The sequence below is a fragment of the Cricetulus griseus genome (genome assembly GCF_003668045.3).
Source record: "Cricetulus griseus strain 17A/GY chromosome 1 unlocalized genomic scaffold, alternate assembly CriGri-PICRH-1.0 chr1_1, whole genome shotgun sequence".
NCBI classification, from domain to species: Eukaryota; Metazoa; Chordata; class Mammalia; order Rodentia; family Cricetidae; genus Cricetulus; species Cricetulus griseus.
This window is the reverse complement of record NW_023276807.1, coordinates 270,273,034-270,291,337: the sequence shown is the minus strand read 5'-3', so window position 1 is coordinate 270,291,337 and position 18,304 is coordinate 270,273,034. Positions and strand designations below refer to the sequence as shown.

At 44.0% G+C, this 18,304-nt stretch overlaps 1 protein-coding gene across 8 annotated transcripts in view; it reads right to left on the bottom strand.

Annotated features, from left to right (window-relative positions):
- The window catches only part of Mbnl2 (muscleblind like splicing regulator 2), a 155,056-nt gene that overhangs the window by 92,681 nt on the left and 44,071 nt on the right, over window positions 1-18,304 (bottom strand). For all 8 annotated transcript variants that reach the window (XM_027393915.2, XM_027393914.2, XM_027393912.2 and 5 more), the window contains one exon: window positions 13,385-14,000. In XM_027393915.2, coding sequence (XP_027249716.1) covers window positions 13,385-13,558 — 174 coding nt within the window. In that variant the 5' untranslated portion in view covers window positions 13,559-14,000. The remainder of the gene's footprint in view (window positions 1-13,384; window positions 14,001-18,304) is intronic.

Genomic DNA, 18,304 nt, shown 5'->3' with positions numbered 1-18,304 from the left:
AGAAATGGACTTGGGCCTAAGACTTTTCTTTGTTCTTGCAGAAAACCCAAGCTCAGTTTCCAGTGTTCACACCAGACAGCTCATAACCACCTGAAACTCCAGTCCAGTGCTCTCCTCTGGCCTCTGTAGGCACTGAACACACACAAACAAGCAGGCACACACGCACGCGCGCGCGCGCGCACACACACACACACACACACACACACACAGAGAGAGAGAGAGAGAGAGAAACAGAAACAAACTAAATGTTTAAGAGCTCAAGAAAGAGTTTAGATAATTCCAAATGGTCTTGAGATCCGACCAAGGAGGAAACGAAAACCACAGACACTTCCCCTACGACCGGTACATTGAGTCTGTGATAAAAAGGAAAGAAGGAAGACATGCAAGAGAAGCAGAAAAGGCTTAAGTCTGTCGAGACAGAAAACCCCATTCTGCAGGGGCTCTGCGGCTTCCGAGAGAACACGGAGACAACCTCTTTAGAGACCACCGACAATAAACTGACAGGGAGCAAAGTAAAATTGTGCAAAGCCACAGCAGAGGGCATAAAATGAACTCCCGTGTGCACCCTAAACACAGTGTAAGTCCACACGCATCTGGCTTGCATCTGCCACCGCCCCCAGCCAGGGGCACTGCCATCTACTTAAAAGATCCAAAGATTCCAACACCAACCAACTTTTTGTCCCCAGTGGCTTCTGCAACTTCCCCAGGGGGAGTGGCCTTCCACCAGGCAAATCAGAGCCTCCCGCCCTGCACTCAAATCCCAGTGCGACACAGAATCTGTCCCATCCCATGCTGGCCACTTCTTTTTCTCTGTAACTGGAAAGTCCCTCTTCACTGTGTATTCCCTGTCAGGGTCTCAGCTACCAAAGCAACACCTTGGAGGCATCATCACCCAAGCCATCTTTTTTCTGCACAAAGTTGTCCCTAAAACACTGTTTCTATTGGAATCCCCTGCAAGTGGGAAACGCAAATACATTTTCAAAAGGCAGGAAACCTATGTTCCATTTTCCATGCGTATTGCCCCAAATAGAGTGACAGCCCCACGAGGTCAGCAACTAATTCCAAATGCCCGGCTCAAGGGCACTCACACTGTGGACACACAGTATTTCATGAATGAATAGTGCCTTTAATAAGTTATGGTTATTTTCCTTTGTTAAAAAGTAAACCGAGGGACAATAAAAGCTTAGAGAGTTTATTTGAACAAAGAGCAATTCAGTTGCTGCATGAATTGGATTGGTGGAGCTTGGGCTCCCTTTTGCTTTAGATGAGGCACTTAGAAGGAAGAGCTGGTGCTAAGGTTCACTTATGTTTGCTAATCAAACAAAGTCAAGGTCACACGAGGCTCATCTGGCATGTCTGCTCAGCAACTCTTAGAGCCTGGTGTCCATTTCACCCTATTCTGATCTTGGGTTGCTGCTGTCATTGTCTCTCCATAAAACTGCAAACTCCATGAGAATAAGGTCGCCAGCTCTTGTTCAGGAACCGAATACAGTGCTTGGCACTTAGTAGGGGCTAAATGACTGTTTGCAGAACACATAAATGAATACAGGTGTCTGAAGTTCTCCAGGAAGTGAAGCTTCTTTGTTCTTGGCCTCACATTTGGTTTAGAACCAGCTGGCTTGACTGGAATTCCTCAGGAAGAACACTGGGACCCAGTGCCTTCCAGAGGTCGCAGCTTCTGCGAAGAGCTGGGTGCACAATGGGAATGGAAGGGGGCTCTGTGAGTTAGCAGTCTCCAAAACAGTCTGCAGATGAGTAATTTTAAGTTCCAAGCATCTGGGTCAGAGCCGAGTTTCACATAGCGGTGTGGTAAGGCTCTCTCTGGTGCCATTAATGATTTTGCTAAGGGCCAGGAGCACTCGAGACACTCCCTCATATGAAATCTGAGCCTGACCTGGAAGGACACTCAATAACAACTTACATATGCTGTATTCACCAAGGGATTTTTAAATGAGGATAAACGTATCTTTTGGGTGCAGTGGGGATGCATACGTGTGCAAACACTGTCACTTCTCAATCACTGTTTGGCCTTATTCATTAATGTATTTCGAGACAGGACTAGCAGGTCAGTCTGGTAAGTGCCTGTCTCAAAATCAGTAAATAAATAAACATACAAACAAATAAAATAGTCCTGTCTCCACCATGCCCGTGTCAGGATTACTTATTTGCCATCACACCTGATGCTACATGGGGCGGGGAAACGGACCCGGGTCCCATTCTTCTACAGTGAAGCAAGTTACTCATTGGGCACCTACCTCCCCAGCACTGGGTTCTTCATACATCTCAAGTAGCCAATAACACTCTTTAGGTCAAAAATTACATGCACCATTCTTGTTTTTTAAAGAAAGGTTCTGGGAAGGTGATAATAATTTCGATAAAAATTTAAAAAGTCAAAAGTTGACTCTTCTGCTTTAACTAGGTTAAGCGCTTAGAAGTATTTTTTGGTCCTTCATCCCCCAGAGTTCAGCAGCTGCACGGCTCAATCTTTGATGTGAGTATACAGCCTCAAGTTAAGAAACAGTCTTGTCAGTCACGTCGATACAATCCTAGTATCGGGCAGGATGGCTTAGCTAATTGTGACTGCAAAGAAACAGGCCAACACCTACTCACTCCCCACTTCCTAATCCCTAAAGGTCAGTGCTCAAAGGGAGGGAGGACCTGCCCTCAGAGTATCGGTGCTGTTCTTGGCCATGACAGCCCTGAGAAAGAGTCATGCACACTGAACCGCAATCCTTGAGCCGGAAGAAACCGGGTCAAACCAAGTGGAAGCAATATGCTACTTAGCATGAGTAGGGTCAGTTCATGGGGAAATCGTGAAACAGGTGAGGTTCACTGTTGGTGTAGGCCCTGCTGACCTAGCCTGGTCTCCACAGCTCGGGGGTTGTGTCCCCTGGCATGGTGTGGAGTTGGCATTGTCTGACAACTGTCCTAGGATTCTTGGGGATCTGTTGCAGCAGGCACACACACAGTCCATGTTCCAAAGGAGGGGTCCAGGGGCGTCTCCCATTCTAAAATGGAAGTTTGCTTGTTTGATGGCTCACACTGTGCTCACTTGCTAACAGAAAAGTGCCCAAGGAACTTCTAAAGTCCTCTCAAGTGACATGGAGTTTAACAGGGATTTAAAAAAACAAACAAACAAACAAACAAACAAACACCATCAGAACACTTCCAGCATGTGGGGCACAAAAGAGAGGGCTTCTGGTGGGGACATTCCAGTGCAGGCGGTATGAAACAGCAGACCCTGGCTTTTGAATTTAAGGAGTGGTACTCTTTCATAAGAGCTGGACATGGACAAAGAATTGTCCACTTTTTCTTTTGCCCAGGCAGGGCACTAAAGAAAAAAAGCAAAGTCATCTAAAGATAATGACTCTATAAAAGAAAAGAGAATTATGGTAATTGGGGAAACCACCTCAGACTTTGAAAACATCACTTCTGAATTGAATCTAACTTCATAGGAAAAACATAGGTCAACGTTCTGGTTTGCAAACTGACTGCTGAAGAAACGTCAAACACCAGCCTCATTCTATAGAGTTTGGAGAACTGCAGAGACACCCATGGTTGTCCTAAAAGCCACTCACTGTTCCCCACTCTAGTGTGTGTGTACTACATAGGGCGTCATGAGAGCTATGCAAGCTCTCAACCGCTGAGCCACAGACCCTGCCCAATTCATGCATTTTAGTCACTCATGAGTGACATTTGAGACAGGTCTTCATGTGTCATGCCTGTTGGGAAAGCTATAAGTGCTGAACATGACCCACAAACATCTTGGGATGTCAACCTATGAAGCAGAGCCATTGGTGCCGGTATTTACCATAAACTATGGGGAAAGTTGAGAAACACATAGCCAGAAAGGTGACTCAAATTTTATCATAACAGTTAAAAGTTTAAGACTTCAGGATATATTTCTTTATGTACTTCTGCATCCAATAGTTGCCAGGTACTAGGATAGAAGAGTAAGATCCCTGCCCCAAGGCTTTACCTCCCAGTGGAGAAAAACAGGCAAACAGAAAACACCACTCAAGCATACGTTCTGAGGGGTTTCTGTGGATAGGTCTGTGGCATTTAAGCTAATGCCAGACTGAAATGGAGAACCATCCAGGGAAGCAGAAGAGCTGCCTTATAGCTTGGGCAGAGCGACAGGCTCTTGTGACTGGAGAATAATTGGGGAAGAGTGACCAGTCTGCCTGGTCAGATAAACAGCAGAGTCCAGATCACAGAGGGTCTCAGAGGTCTTCAGACTTCATGAGTGAAACAGGAAAGCCTTGGAAATGCCCGAGCTTCGACTGACGCTTTCTACATCAAATGAGCAGGGGACTCAAAAGCAGGACCTCCCATGGTAGTCAGACCACACCCTTGAAGAAGACAGGATAGGACTGGAAACGGACCAGAGATGGCAGGGTCCGTCTCAGTCAGTGTTCTATTGCAGTGAAGAGACAGCATTTGCCTGGGCCTCGTTATCATCATGGCGGGAAGCATGGTGAGCCACAGGCAGACACGGTGCTGGTGAAGGAGCTGAGAGTCCTACAGGCAGCAGGAAGGCAGAGACACTGGGCCTGGTTTGGGCCCTTGAAACCTTCAAAGCCCTCCCCCAGTGACACACTTCCTCCATGAAGGACACACCTAATAGTGCCACTCCCTGATGACTCTGTATTCAAACCGCCAAAGATGGTAAATGGAGAATGAACTGGGCTTAATGTCTTAACTAATCAACTGCATGAAAGGCACCGTCTACTGAGAATGAGAATGCCAGGAACAGAAGTAAGAGACAGGGCTGAGGATGCGGCACATCGGGTGGAGTGTTTGCCTGGCATGGGTGAGGCACTAAGTTCAATCCCCACTCAGATATGATGGGGGAAGTCCTTCTGTATATGTGTTTCTCTTATTGGTCAATGAATAAAACATTGTTCGGCCAATGAGACAGGAGGGACTAGGAGACAAGGAGAATTCTGGGAAAGGTAGGCAGAGGGAGCCTGACACAGAGTAGCCACGCTGCCGAAGTAGTAATCACATGCCAGGGTATTACCAGGTAAGCCTCCTGGCAATACATAGATTGATAGAAACGGGTTAATAATTAAGACAGAGCTAGCCAATAAAAAGCCCTAGCCATTGACCAACAGCTTTATAATTAATATAGCATCTGTGTGTTTATTTGGAGCCCAAGGGGAGTGGAACCAGGCGGGACAAAGAACCTCTACCTACACAGATATCTATGTAGAGACTCGGGGTAAGCAATCACGGGGTAAGAGATAAGGTAGAAATTAGAGCTGAAGTTTTGATGTAAGGAGTGCTCAGCTGATGTGGGATCTCCTTCTGCACCCTGACAATTATGCGTTGCTTTTATTGGCTGATGAATAAAGCCATTTTGGCCTATGACAGGGCAGAATACAGCTAGGCAGGAAATCCAAACAGAGATAGAGAAAGAAAGAAGGCAGAGTCAGGGAAATGCCATGTAGCCTCCAGGGAAGCAAGATGTGAGGTAAGAAGGCACGAGCCTGGTGGGAAAACACAGGATATTAGAAACGGGTAGCTGTAGAGCTAGCCAGTAAAAAGTCTGAGCCATTGGCCATGCAATTATAAATAATACTAAGCCTCAGAGTGGTGAATGTCAACACTAATAGCTGGTGGGGGATGTCCTTCTGTGTATTTTGATGAATAAAACACTGATTGGCCGGCAGGAAGACAGGGGGGTCTACGAGACAAGGAGAATTCTGGGAAAGGCAGGCAGAGTAAACCCACCAGAATGGCGATGCTGCCAAAGGAGTAACAGCATGCCTGGGTATTAAGGGGTATGCCACAGCCTTGTAGCAATACATAGACTGATAGAAATGGGCTAACAATTAAGACAGAGCTAGCCACTGGCCAACAGTTTGTAACTAATATAGCATCTATGCGTTTCTTAGGGGTTTAGGCGGCTGTGGGACCAGGCTGCCGGGACAAAGAACCTCTTGTAACAAATAGCTATTTCTTCTAGAATCACATAAGTTACAGGTACAATGCCACCCTAAGCCAAAATCATCATTGTGACAGTAATCTAGTGAGTGATAATATAATACTGGCATAACACGAAGAAAAACCATGACACCAGGCATGGCCGTGCAAGTCTTTAATTCTACCCTGTGGGAGGCAGAGGTAGGCAGATCTCTGTGAGTTCTAGGTCAGCTCAGTCTACAGAAAGAGTTCTAGGCCAGCCAGTGCTACATGGTCAGATCCTGTCTTGAATTTTTAAAAAAATCAACAACAAAACAAAGTAAAACAAATAATGCATCTAGCTTGCTTTTTCCTTATAATTTCTCATTTAAAATTTAAAGTTTCTAGTATATAGTAATATGTTTATTCCTGGGGGATTTCATGTTAATTTTTTTTTTAACTTCAATGTACTAACCTTACTAAGTATGCATGTTGCTAAGATAGTGTATTCCACAAGGGGAGCTGAGAGTTTGAAAGAGTGGACAGTGTCAATCTATATCAACTTTGGGGTCACTCTGACCTGAGATCAGGCCCTTTCTCTACCACTTAGAAGTTTGTTGGTCACAAATGAAATATTTAAGTTTGGGGGGCCTATATCCACACATACCACACTGATCTAACATATTTGTTTAGCAAGGTCATTAGACGGTACAAAGTAACTGGTCTCTAGCTGGCTACAATGATGACTATTGAAAATTTAAAAATGTCTGAGATTGTATTTGTAATTCAGGTCAAAACCAGCCACACAGTTTACAAAATATCCAAGTAATTATTGCAAATAACTAGCTTCAATTTAACAAGCCATCAACAATTCAAGCACTTGAGTGTCTCAGGTCAAAGTCAATACATAGTTTGATATGGTTTTAAGAAATTTGTACCCATAAGTTTCAAGTCTAACCACCAGGTAGCTTATTGCTAGTAGCCCATCAAATAATAAGATATTTTTCTTTCATCTTAGAAGGAGTTGTAGGGTAGGAAAAGGCAAATGGTTTCTCCATTTTTTTTCTTTTTTCCTGTGAGGCCTTGTACTTCCATGGTCACACTCATCTTGAAATTCCTGCAGAGAGTGCCCTGCTTTTAAGCCCTGCTTTGTTACTTTCATCTGGGTCACAGTTCACGGTGCAAGGCTAAGTGTTACAGAGCTCTCCAGGGCCAACTGACACTGCACACACCCAAACGCAGCACACTCCATTCAATCTTGTACTGCAACCTGTCTGAGAAGCCAGCATGCTTTTGTGACCAACGTTTGCATCGTTTGACAGATTTTTATTGGTCATCTATTATACATGACACCTTTCTAGGCTCTGGGCACCACAGCGATCTCAGCAGACACTATCCTCCTTCTAACGCAGCCTTGGTTCTCACAGAACAGAGGGAGTGGATGGATGACACACCGACAAACAAGAAGGTGTCTAGCCGCTCTGCTGCTGGCATCAGGGAGCATGGAGGCCTAGGGAGGGGTAGTAGAATCCCAGGCCGGGTGGAATTGGTCGAGAACTTCACGAATAAACTAATATGCTTTGGAGAAGCTGGTGAAGGACAGAGCAGGACAAACTGCTCACAGTCCTGAGGCAAGAGTGCTGTAAGCAGAGCAAAGGGCAAAACAAACAGCCCAGAAGTGAAGCCTGCTGGGTATACTGAGAGGAGAGCGAAAACCTAGGTGGCCACGGTAGCAAACAGCAGTCAGAGGAAGCCAGGTGGCTGGCATAGGATGCAGGCACATCTCACTGGACAGATGGTTATCTTCCGTGAGGTGAAAAGCCACTCAAAGGCCCAGAACAGGGAAAAGTGAAATCTGGGGTACCAAAAGAATCACCGTCTTCCCTGGAACTAGCACTTCTGTGATGTGTTTGTATGTGGGGTGTGTGTGTGTGTGTGTGTGTGTGTGTGTGTGTGTGTGGTATGTGTGTGTGTGTGGTGTGTGTGTGTGTGTGTGTGTGTGTGTGTGTGTGTGTGGTGTGTGTGTGTGTGTGTGTGTGTGTGTGTGTGTGTGTGTGTGTGTGTGTGGTGTGTGTGTGTGTGTGGTGTGTGTGTGTGTGTGTGTGTGTGTGTGTGTGTGTGTGTGTGTGTGTGTGTGTGTGTGTGTGTGTGTGTGTGTGTGTGTGTGTGTGTGTGTGTGTGTGTGTGTGTGTGTGTGTGTGTGTGTGTGGTGTGTGTGTGTGTGTGTGTGTGTGTGTGTGTGTGTGTGTGTGTGTGTGTGTGTATGTGTGTGTGTGTGTGTGTGTGTATGTGTGTGTGTGTGTGTGTGTGTGTGGTGTGTGTGTGTGTATGTGTGTGTATGTGTGTGTGTGTATGTGTGTGTGTATGTGTGTGTGTGTGTGTGTGTGTGTGTATGTGTGTGTGTGTGGTGTGTGTGTGTGTGTGTGTGTGTGTATGTGTGTGTGTATGTGTGTGTGTGTGTGTGTGTGTGTGTGTGTGTGTGGTATGTGTGTGTGTGTGTGTGTGTGTGTGGTATGTGTGTGTGTGTGTGTGTGTGTGTGTGTGTGTGTGTGTGTGTGTGTGTGTGATGCCAGTTCAGCTAAGCTGGTTGGCGAGTGAGCCCCGGGGATCTGACTGCCTCTGTCTCCCTAATGCCCGGGTTACAAAACCACATGGCCATGCATGGGTTTGGCTTTCACAAGGGTGCTGGAGATCTGAACTTACCACCGTCTCCACAGCCCATCAACTAATTTTTATTTAGAAAGGTAATAGCTACATTTCTGAAATTTGTCTAAACAATTTCCCCAAGTACTCTGAGACTACTTTCAACCGAAATTAGCAATACAATTTTAAACGTTGGTTTTCCCATTTAAAAGCTGAATTCAACTGTTTAAGAAAACTGAAACCCTTAGTCTCAATAAACATTAAAGTTAATTCATGTATTTCTTTCCAGATGTTCCCATTTGCAAAACAGCCCAGATTAATTTCTGAGAGTTACAAGAGAAGGAATCTGAACAGAAAATTCCCAAACATGGCAACCAGGAGGGAAAGCATTTCATGGACTACAGACATGGGGTTAATTTGGTCAAGGTCCAAGCCCTGGCAGCAGATGAATTCTCAGCCTGTAAAACAGTTTTGTCCAGCTTGGCTTCTGTGGAGTCACCCTAACTTGTGGAACAGGGCTCCAGAATGTAAGCTGTCCTTGTGGAAGCTGTTGATGGGACTTTGAGAATAAATGACAGCTGCAGCCAGGCATCAGAGGTACAATGCACAATGCACAAACCAATGCACTGCCAGAGCCATGATGTGTTTTTCCAAAACACTCTTAGTAAAGCATTTTTATACATGCTGCTCTCCTTCCAAACACCTCAGCAAACTGTTTTTCAACACCTACAAGTTTGTTTTAGCATGTACTTACAGGAAGTTTAATAATATGTATAAACATAACAAGAAAAAAAGTGTGTGGTCCCTTTATTGACAATGCCAGCAAAGATTCTTCTCACAGTTACAAAATACCCCATGATGTTCATACAATATCTTTTAGCAAATGGCATCAAAATCTCAAATCTTATTAGTGTTATTTTTTAATGTTGTGACTAATTTGTGGGACTGAGGAGCTACAGCCTCCCTTTAAGCCGGTTATCAAAATCAGTGGCAGTACTGGGGACACTTGGGAAAGGGTGAGGTAACAGTATTGATACTTCCTCTAAACAAGAGGATGTGGAAGTCAAGGGGATAAAATGTCTTTTCTCCGGAGTCCAGGGACGGTCATTGACAGCTTTTGTTCATAGTCTCTGTTTTATCAGTTGCCTTCCTGTTGAATACACAGCTCGGATATTCTTCAGCCCAAATGCTTCAGGCTGGAAGTATTTCAGTCTTTTTCCTCCCCAGATTTTTTTTTCCTTCTAATTTTGACAGTAACTCATCCCATGAAGTTGGATGTAAAATCTTCTCCTGATAGAATTATGTCAGTGACTCAAAAGTTTCATACTTTGGAGATCTGAATAAGGGATGATCAACCCATGTTAATGAAAATATATGAAGTTTCAGGGGGATTGGCCTTGTCATTTTTTTTTTTTTTGAATTACTCTTTTCTGCACCTGTAAGCTGTGTGCCCTGTTATGGAGACTTCTAATTTTAAAAAAACAAAACAAAACAAAACAAAAAAACCCAACAACAACGAGGCTGCAAAATGAACGTGCTGGCGTGCCTGCAGTGGTGTACACCTCAGCCGTTTTCTCCAGTATGTATTCATTCTCACAGGTGCTGGGGCCTGAAGTTAGTAAATCGTAAATAACCCAGGGAGGGACGGGTGGGGGTGAACAGGGGTTCAGACTGAGGCCCAACTTACCCCTGTGCCTGTAGGCAACTTTCACAGGAGCACACACAAATTCAGCCCCCCAAAGTCCACAGCTACCAAAGGGGATTGACGGCATGAGGCGGTACACGGGGATGGTCCCACATTCCAAAGAGGGTGCATTGGACACTTCTGAAAATGAATCTGAAAGCCTCTTTTCATTTGGATGATGCTCGACAGCCTCATGGCTTGAGTTTGGTGCTAACATGGTGTCAGTCATGTCCTGGAACTGCTGGTGGCCCTGGTGAAGCCATGATGATGACTGAATGGTAAGGACAGGGCCTCTGGCTCTGAGTTAGCCAGAGGAATTCAAAGGTCACTGAGCCCTGGTAGGTTGTGAATATTTCCCCTTTACTCCTTCAACTTTAAGAAACTTACAAAAATAATGATATTTATTATTACCTGTTCAACTAGAGAAGGAATTGCAGATGACCGAAGAAGTTAGAGCCTTATCTTTGACATGTTCCTATGTCTTTTTTCCTCTTTCACTGGGTATTTTTTTTTTTTTGTCATAACGTTAAAACAAACACATACTTTGGCAACAAAGAAATGAAAATTAACAAAAACTACCCCCCCCCAAAAAAAGATGTCAGGAGGGCAAAAATATTAAGCTATCTAAGTCAGAAACATCAGTATGCTTTTCTAAATGACAAAGCCTCTCCACAGTGGTGGCAGGGTGGGTGACTTGAGTGAGTCACTGGCCACAGGTTCCTGGTGACACTTCTAGAGGGACAGGTTTCCTACGCAGCCAATAGGATCTTTCCTGAGTACTCACATGACATGACAGACTGGTGTCCTGATGTCATGTCAGTGAGATGTGTCTGGATAGTGTCACCTCCCTTGGACAACTGAGGGATGCTGTCTTGTATCTGGCTGGAGGTTTGAGGAGCCAGCCATAGATCTCTGCTTTTTAGAGGGAATGCTTCTGTTGGTGAAGACGGAAAAGGCCAACTCAGAATGCCCTTCCTTTTTCAATGAAAGGAAAAAAAATACTAATACACAAATGGACTTAGATTATTAGAGTTCAAATCAGTTTTGATTGATCTGTCCAGCTTTCATTTTAGTCTGGTCTAATAAACCTTTCTGACAAAGGACTAACATGGTGGTAGCTTGTTATGTAGAGTACACATCTGATTTCTCAAATTTTACTTCTGTTGGGCTTTAAAATAGATTCTTCTGCTTTTAGTGTAGAGACAGGGTTTTCTTTTTAAAGATACATAAATATTAACATTGGTTTGAAGACATATTTACAAGAGTGATAAGTTTGAATTATGTCTCTTAAGGCGTATTTTTTATGTGTGTATTCCTATACACGTGTGTGTGAGTGTGTGTGTGTGAGAGAGCATGTATGTTTGTGTGTATGTATGTGTGTATTTGTGTGTGTGTGTGTGTGTGTTGTGTGAGTGTGTGTGTATGTGTATATGTATGTGTGTATGTGTGTGTATGTGTGTGTTGTATGTGTGTGTTGTGTATTTGTGTGTGTGTGTGTATGTGTGAGTGTGTGTGTTGTGTGTGTGTATGCATGTGTGAGTGTGTGTGTTGTATGAGTGTATGTGTGTGTGTGTGTGTGTGTGTGTATGTGCGTGTGTGTATGCTCATGCGCACACACACATGCAGCCCAGAGGGTAGCCTGTGGTGTTGTTGCTCAGATGAAATCTACCTTTGGCTGAAGCAGCAGCTCTCACTGGAACCTGCTGACTAGGCAGTGCTAGCCACAGACATTCTCCTGTCTCCATTTCCCAAGCACTGACTGGGATTGCAAGTGCCTCCACCGTAGCTGGCTTTTTAGTATTTTATTTTATTTTTTCACATGAATTCTAGGTACAAAGTCAGGTCTTCGCAAACTGAGCTATAGCCCTGCTTTGAGACATTTTTTTGACATATGGTTTAACCACCTCAAACACCTGAGAATGGGGTAGGGCCACTTCTGTAAACTCATAGCACCATGGTTTCTCGGGTAGGCTGCCAAGAGCATGAAAAATATTTTTAAGATTCGTAAGCACACTGGAGTTTTTCATAGGCACAAACATTAAGCTGTATGTCTTAACCATCTCCATATCACAATGTCACTGTGCCCTTAAGACTACCTTAGCCTATCTGGATTCAGAACAACATAATTTTAGGGTCACAGTAAACCTCAGAGATGTCTAAGCTAAATCATCACACTTCTTCCAAGTAGAGCCATTGAATTTTTCCATTTCTTCAAACCCAAACTCTACCAAACCCAATACACAACTGGGGTAGAGCGGCCTCCTCAAACATTCCCTGTCAGTCGAGAGCTGGCTCTCATCTAAGGCCTCCTGCCTGCTTCCTGTATGGCACACATCTTTCTTCCTGCACCACGGTTATTTGCTGCTGTGCCCTATTTTCCCACCAGACATGAGCTCATCAAGAGGACATCTGAGTCACACTGAGTTCTTTGATGATATTCCTCATAGACAGTAGGTCCTCCAAGAACCCGGTGTGGAGCATGCACTCAGTAATTTCTGCTGGCCATAAACCATTTTAAGAGAGAATGAAAACCCTCTCAAGAAACATTTTAGGAGGGCTCTGGTTGGGAAGGAACGACACAAGAAGAGAAATTGAGATGTGAGTCACAGTGACTGGCACATGAAAGTGGCAGGTGCGGCTTCTTCACCTCTGCGTAACCCAGAGAGGATCAAACGTTAATAAAACACTTCACATGTCAATAGCCCGACTTTTATTTGAAACCCTTGGCTACCTGTATGTCGTGCCAGACCAGAAATATACAATCTTTTTTTTTTTTTTTTTTTTTTTTTTTTTTTTTTTTTGGTTTTTTGAGACAGGGTTTCTCTGTGAGGCTGTCCTGGAACTAGCTCTTGTAGACCAGGTTGGTCTCAAACTCAGAGATCCATCTGCCTCTGCCTCCCGAGTGCTGGGATTAAAGGCGTGCACCACCAACACCCGGCTTCCATGTATTTTTAATGTAAAGGCAGGTATGTAAAAAAAAATTCATGCATGCCTGGTATGAATAAGTTTGAGTGAAAACAAAGAAACAAAACAAAGAAGACAGAACCAATTCTGCAGGGCTCAGCGCGAAGTGTCCCCCACCACCACCCCACCCACCCCATTGCAAGCCCAACTCAGGCCTGGTGGTGGCAAGTAAAAAGATTGTCTTACCTTGAGGGAGTCAAAGCAGGCAATTACTCTTCCATTTTCAACCTGGCAACTTTTGGGGGGGTGAGCGAATTTGCATTCTTCATCAGAGCGAGAGCACGTTCCTCTCTGGTACTGCCTGCAGACTTCCAGTGTCAGCCACTTTGTGTCTCTCACTGGGGCAACGTTCAAGGCCATGATGAGAGCTACTCTGGGTTCTGTCCCTTTCTGTTAAGTGATGGAATCAACCCAAGGCTCAATGATCCCAAAACTACTCCTGTAAAAACTCCTGCATGTAAGTCTGAAGGCAATGAATTCCTTACAGAAGTCTAATCCAGGAAAGAGGGATGAGAGGACGTATTAGTAGGTGGTCATTCACAGATCAGTAGGCACCACTGGACGACATCAAGCCTCAAGCAAAGTGTGCTCACTGTCATCTCTGGCTCCCAGGGTTCTAGTCTCTGGACTGTTTTGCAGACACACCTCTCCTTAATAAAGTGACTTCAATAGGATGGCACTCTTTGGGAAAATATTGGTTCTGATGCTCACAGCTCTGGAGGATGCTGGGAAACACGATTGCCTCTCCGATCTTTGTATCTGAGCAGGATGGCGTTTTCCTTCCCTTCGTCCTTTTTAAATTCTGAAATTAAAGGATTAGCAAAGTCAGATCACTGCATCTAGTCATAGGGTCAGGGTAGAGTGTGTTTGACAAAAAAACAAATAAACAAGCAATCAAACAAAAAAACCCACAAGAGGTAAATACAAAAAGAGCTCCCTAAGGGCTGCTGCCAGCAAAAATGATGTCACAAGATTCCTTTCAGTTGTGAACCTGCAAAATATAAGACATCAACTTGCATCCAAACTCAGATCTACTATCTACTAAGCTCAGATCTAGAATGTGTGAAAGTATAGGTTAGACATCCCAGCTTTTGTGAGAACCACGAAGAAAGTGGAGAGAGGAAGGCGCAACTGAAACAACACAAGTGTACATCGGAATGATCCAGGCAGCAGTCCAAGAGTTAGGAGAGACTCAAACAGATGAGTGTGGCAGACACAATAATTAGGCCCTTTGAAACAATTCCATCTAATGTGCTTAATCACCAAACAGTGTATTAGAATTGTGGCTCCCAATTAATTTCACATTTAGGTCATTGATTTTATTGTTGGAAGTGCTATAAACAACTGTAGGGATATGTCTCTCCTACAAAGTGGAGATAATATTATTTTGGATAAAGCATGGGTTCCCTATTCCATGAATTCTTTTGAGTTTACAGAGATTTGATGCTGGGGTAGGTAAAGGGCACGCCCGGATATTTGCTTTCCGGATATTTCGGCTACTTGCTTGGCGCCTGTCTTCCCTGCAACTTGTTGCTAGGCAAGGATGGTGGTCTACAGTTATCTGTTTCCCAGGTGGCTTGGTTCATGGTATCTATTAGGATCTCAGGGAGTGCTTGTTGATCAATTGAACTCAGAACAAGATGAATGCAAGTTAACTTGAATCAATTTCTGCTTACTTTTTAATCGAGACACAACCTTATCGTATCCTCTCCAATGTGGAGCCCTGGCTCAGCCGGTAAAGGCATTTCCTGCTAAGCCTCGAAACCGGAGCATGGAGAGAGCTAACTTCTATGGGATGTTCAACCCCCACATAACTTCACACACAAAGTCTAAAAATTCTGTAAATTGAAAAAAAAATTCTCTTGTATTGAGACTGTGAAGATTAAAAACCATGCCTACCACAATACTGTAAAGTTCAGAGGACCCAGGTCAGCAGAGTTCATTTGCTCTAATTTTTTAAGGATTATGAAATCAATAACATTAAACTTGAATGTTAACAAGATAAACATGAATTTAAAAAAAAAACAAAACTATAGTCTGTAAATTACCACTTGCAGAGATGGTATGTAACATAAGCCACTGTATACATCAGCTCGGTCTTGATACCCTTCTAAAAAGCTATAGCTAAGGGCATGTCATGAAGATTAGAAATAGATTAGTCAAGCTAAACCCTTAGGGAGGGCGTAAGAGACTGTCATAAAGTTAGAATGGGGTTTAAAGTTCCCACGGACAAATGAGGTCTTGGTCAGTTTTATAACAACGTCACAGTGCATTTCTCACGTGTTTTGCATGATGCTGGTGTGAACTGGCCCAGTTCACTGTTTGTCATGTGTCATGAACACTGGATGGTGGGGAGCGGGTCTGTCAATCATTTGTATTACCATACCTCATGTCACTTTGGAATACAGCCTTTTTACTAACAAAAAGTATTTACTGTACACAGTACGCCATGTTTCAAAACTGGCAGCCTCAAACAACTCTTGAAGGCATCAAAAGGTCACATCAAGTGATTGTCCTACACTATCCGGGCCTGCAAGAGTACTGTTGATGAGACTTATGCCACGAGGCCACCACCCATGCATGTATCAGAGTGCACCACCATCACTTAGTCATACTGATGGCATTTCAAAATAGCATGTACTAAAGAAATTCAGGGGGCAGCAATTAAGTGTTTCCCAAATGTTCCCAGAAAAAGTGAGTCTCCTAATTGATGTTAATTAGTTAACTCTGGGAAAACAAAGCCAGACAAACTATCTTGCTGTTGGGGGTTCCATCCTGGAGAGAGCTGCTATGTCTCTTACTGGAGAGACCACGATAATATCCCGTACTTTTATGTCTGGTCATTTAACCTTGATTAGCAAGACCTCTCTGTGGATGGTGGGAACTGCTTTGTCAACCCCACCACTCTCTTATTTGTCGTGGAAGTACTTGCCTGAGTTATATACGAATGCACGTTTAAGGAAATGGGCAACGACGAAAGCTGTGACACACAGCTAACTTCAATTGTAAAATATTGGAGGGAGCCAAGCAGGCTCCCACTTGTCTGTTTGGCAGTGTGTGCTCCAACAGCAACATCAAGTAGCTTAGGCTGGGGAGCTTAAGAAGACGAGTTTAATGACCAAATTTACTCTGCATCAGGTTTCACAGACGGGACGGAACCTGCAGCTTCACTGCTTCGACTCCACCTCCAAAGCTGGTGAAGAACCAAGGGTGGGGTAAGCAATAGCTGAGAAAAGGTGTCTGGCCATCGGCACAGGTCTCGGTGATAAAGGGACCTCAGATGGTATTCTAGACACATTTACTTCATACCCAGAAAACATTATGTAAAGTCCTCAAGTCCTAGGCAGTTTGCAAGACAACAAAGAGGAGATACATGCTGTCCTCAAAGGCAGTAGAGTTCCCCCACAGGCTTCACAGGTGGGACGGAAATAGGCGAACCTAGATATTTCCGCATAGATGGCAAGAATAAAGATTCAGTGGTCTTTATTCACAAAAGCCACACACAGTGGCTCCTTCAGTCCACAGAAAGGAGTCCCACTTAAGAGTTATGATAAAGCAACCAGAATTTGGGTTTACAAACTGTCATGGCAAACTGGCCTCTAAAAATACTTATTTTCATTGGCCAATGAAACAGAACATATTTATGGAGTATAACCAATGTTTTGAAACATGTACATATTATTAAGCAAGATACTCTAGCATATGTACGACTTCAAATACTTTCCTGTTGTTTTTCTGGCAAGAATACTTTAACATCTACTGTCAGCTGTTTTCAAGAACTCGGTGCCTTGTTTTCAACTGTGACTATTGTGTTATTGAACTTAACCACCCTGTCAAATTGCATTTTTAAATCTTCTGACCAACTTTTCCCAATGATCCATTCTATAGTCCCTGATTAATGCAACTCTACTTTTGGCTTCTAGAGGTTCTTTTTTGCAGGGGAGGGGTTAAGACTCTACATATCATTTTTTTAAGATTCTGTATATACATAATTAATATAAACTTGCTTTTAAGAAGAGGACTGGCAAGCTTTCAATGACAGATACTTTATATTAATGAAAGGGGTGTGCACTAACAAGAACACACTGCTGTTGTAAGTCTATTAATAGGTCTTTGGCATGCATCCATCTACCCAGCATGCTCTCTGTTCCTATTCTACAGATTGTGTAGCCAGTCATCAAAGATGCCACACCACCGCCCTTCATTGTCACAAGTAGATACAAGCAGGTTGCTGTAGGGCCCTGAGAGACAAAACAGACTGAATTAGGTTTGGGACAGTCCATCATGAGCTATGATGACACGAGAGGATGGAGAAGACCAAGTTTTAACTTGTTACCGGTGGGCCCGGGTGGCATAAGCCCTCACGCAGACCTAATTCAATACTGGATCTGCTAGGCTTCATGTGACTGGAAGAATGGATACGCACTGGGCCGTGCTGTCCAACCTCCTCCCTGTGGCCACCACCATGACTAGTGTGACTAAGTGGCTGCATTTTAAATCTTTATCCTTCAAATTCAAATTGCCCTCCCCACCCCCGGTTCAGCTATTGGAAAATGTTCCAGTGTGATTGGAGTTCCAGTTGAGTGCATTGGTCCCCTTCTCAATCTGTAAACTTTATGCACATGTCCAATGGAAGCTTAGCATGCAAACGGAGATGCGCTTTGGTGTGCTAAACAATGAGTTCGAAGATTCAGTGTTTGAAAAGGAAGATGTGACGCCTCATTAGCACTGCTTGGAATTCCTCACACGGCAGCCTGATATTTCACTCCATGTGTCACCAGGGTTCCTGCTCTTCTATTCCGGGTAAGTCAACTTCTCTGAGAGCAACTTTCTTGGGTTTCTCCTACATGTCATGGTGGCTATCACAGGACTTGTTATAGGGGAAATACAAAAGCATTGTAAACAGTAAGGAATCACAACGCAAGGTGACAGAAATGAGTCCTTCCATAGATATTCATTGATGAAATCCGCTTTCAGCCTCTTCCCCTCCACAGAAGAGCGATACCAGGAAGCTATGATTGCATCTGGGTGGGACATCTTCCCCGAGCAGTGATTTTGGGAGAAAGACACTATCTTGTAGATGATACGTGACTGCACAGATCACTG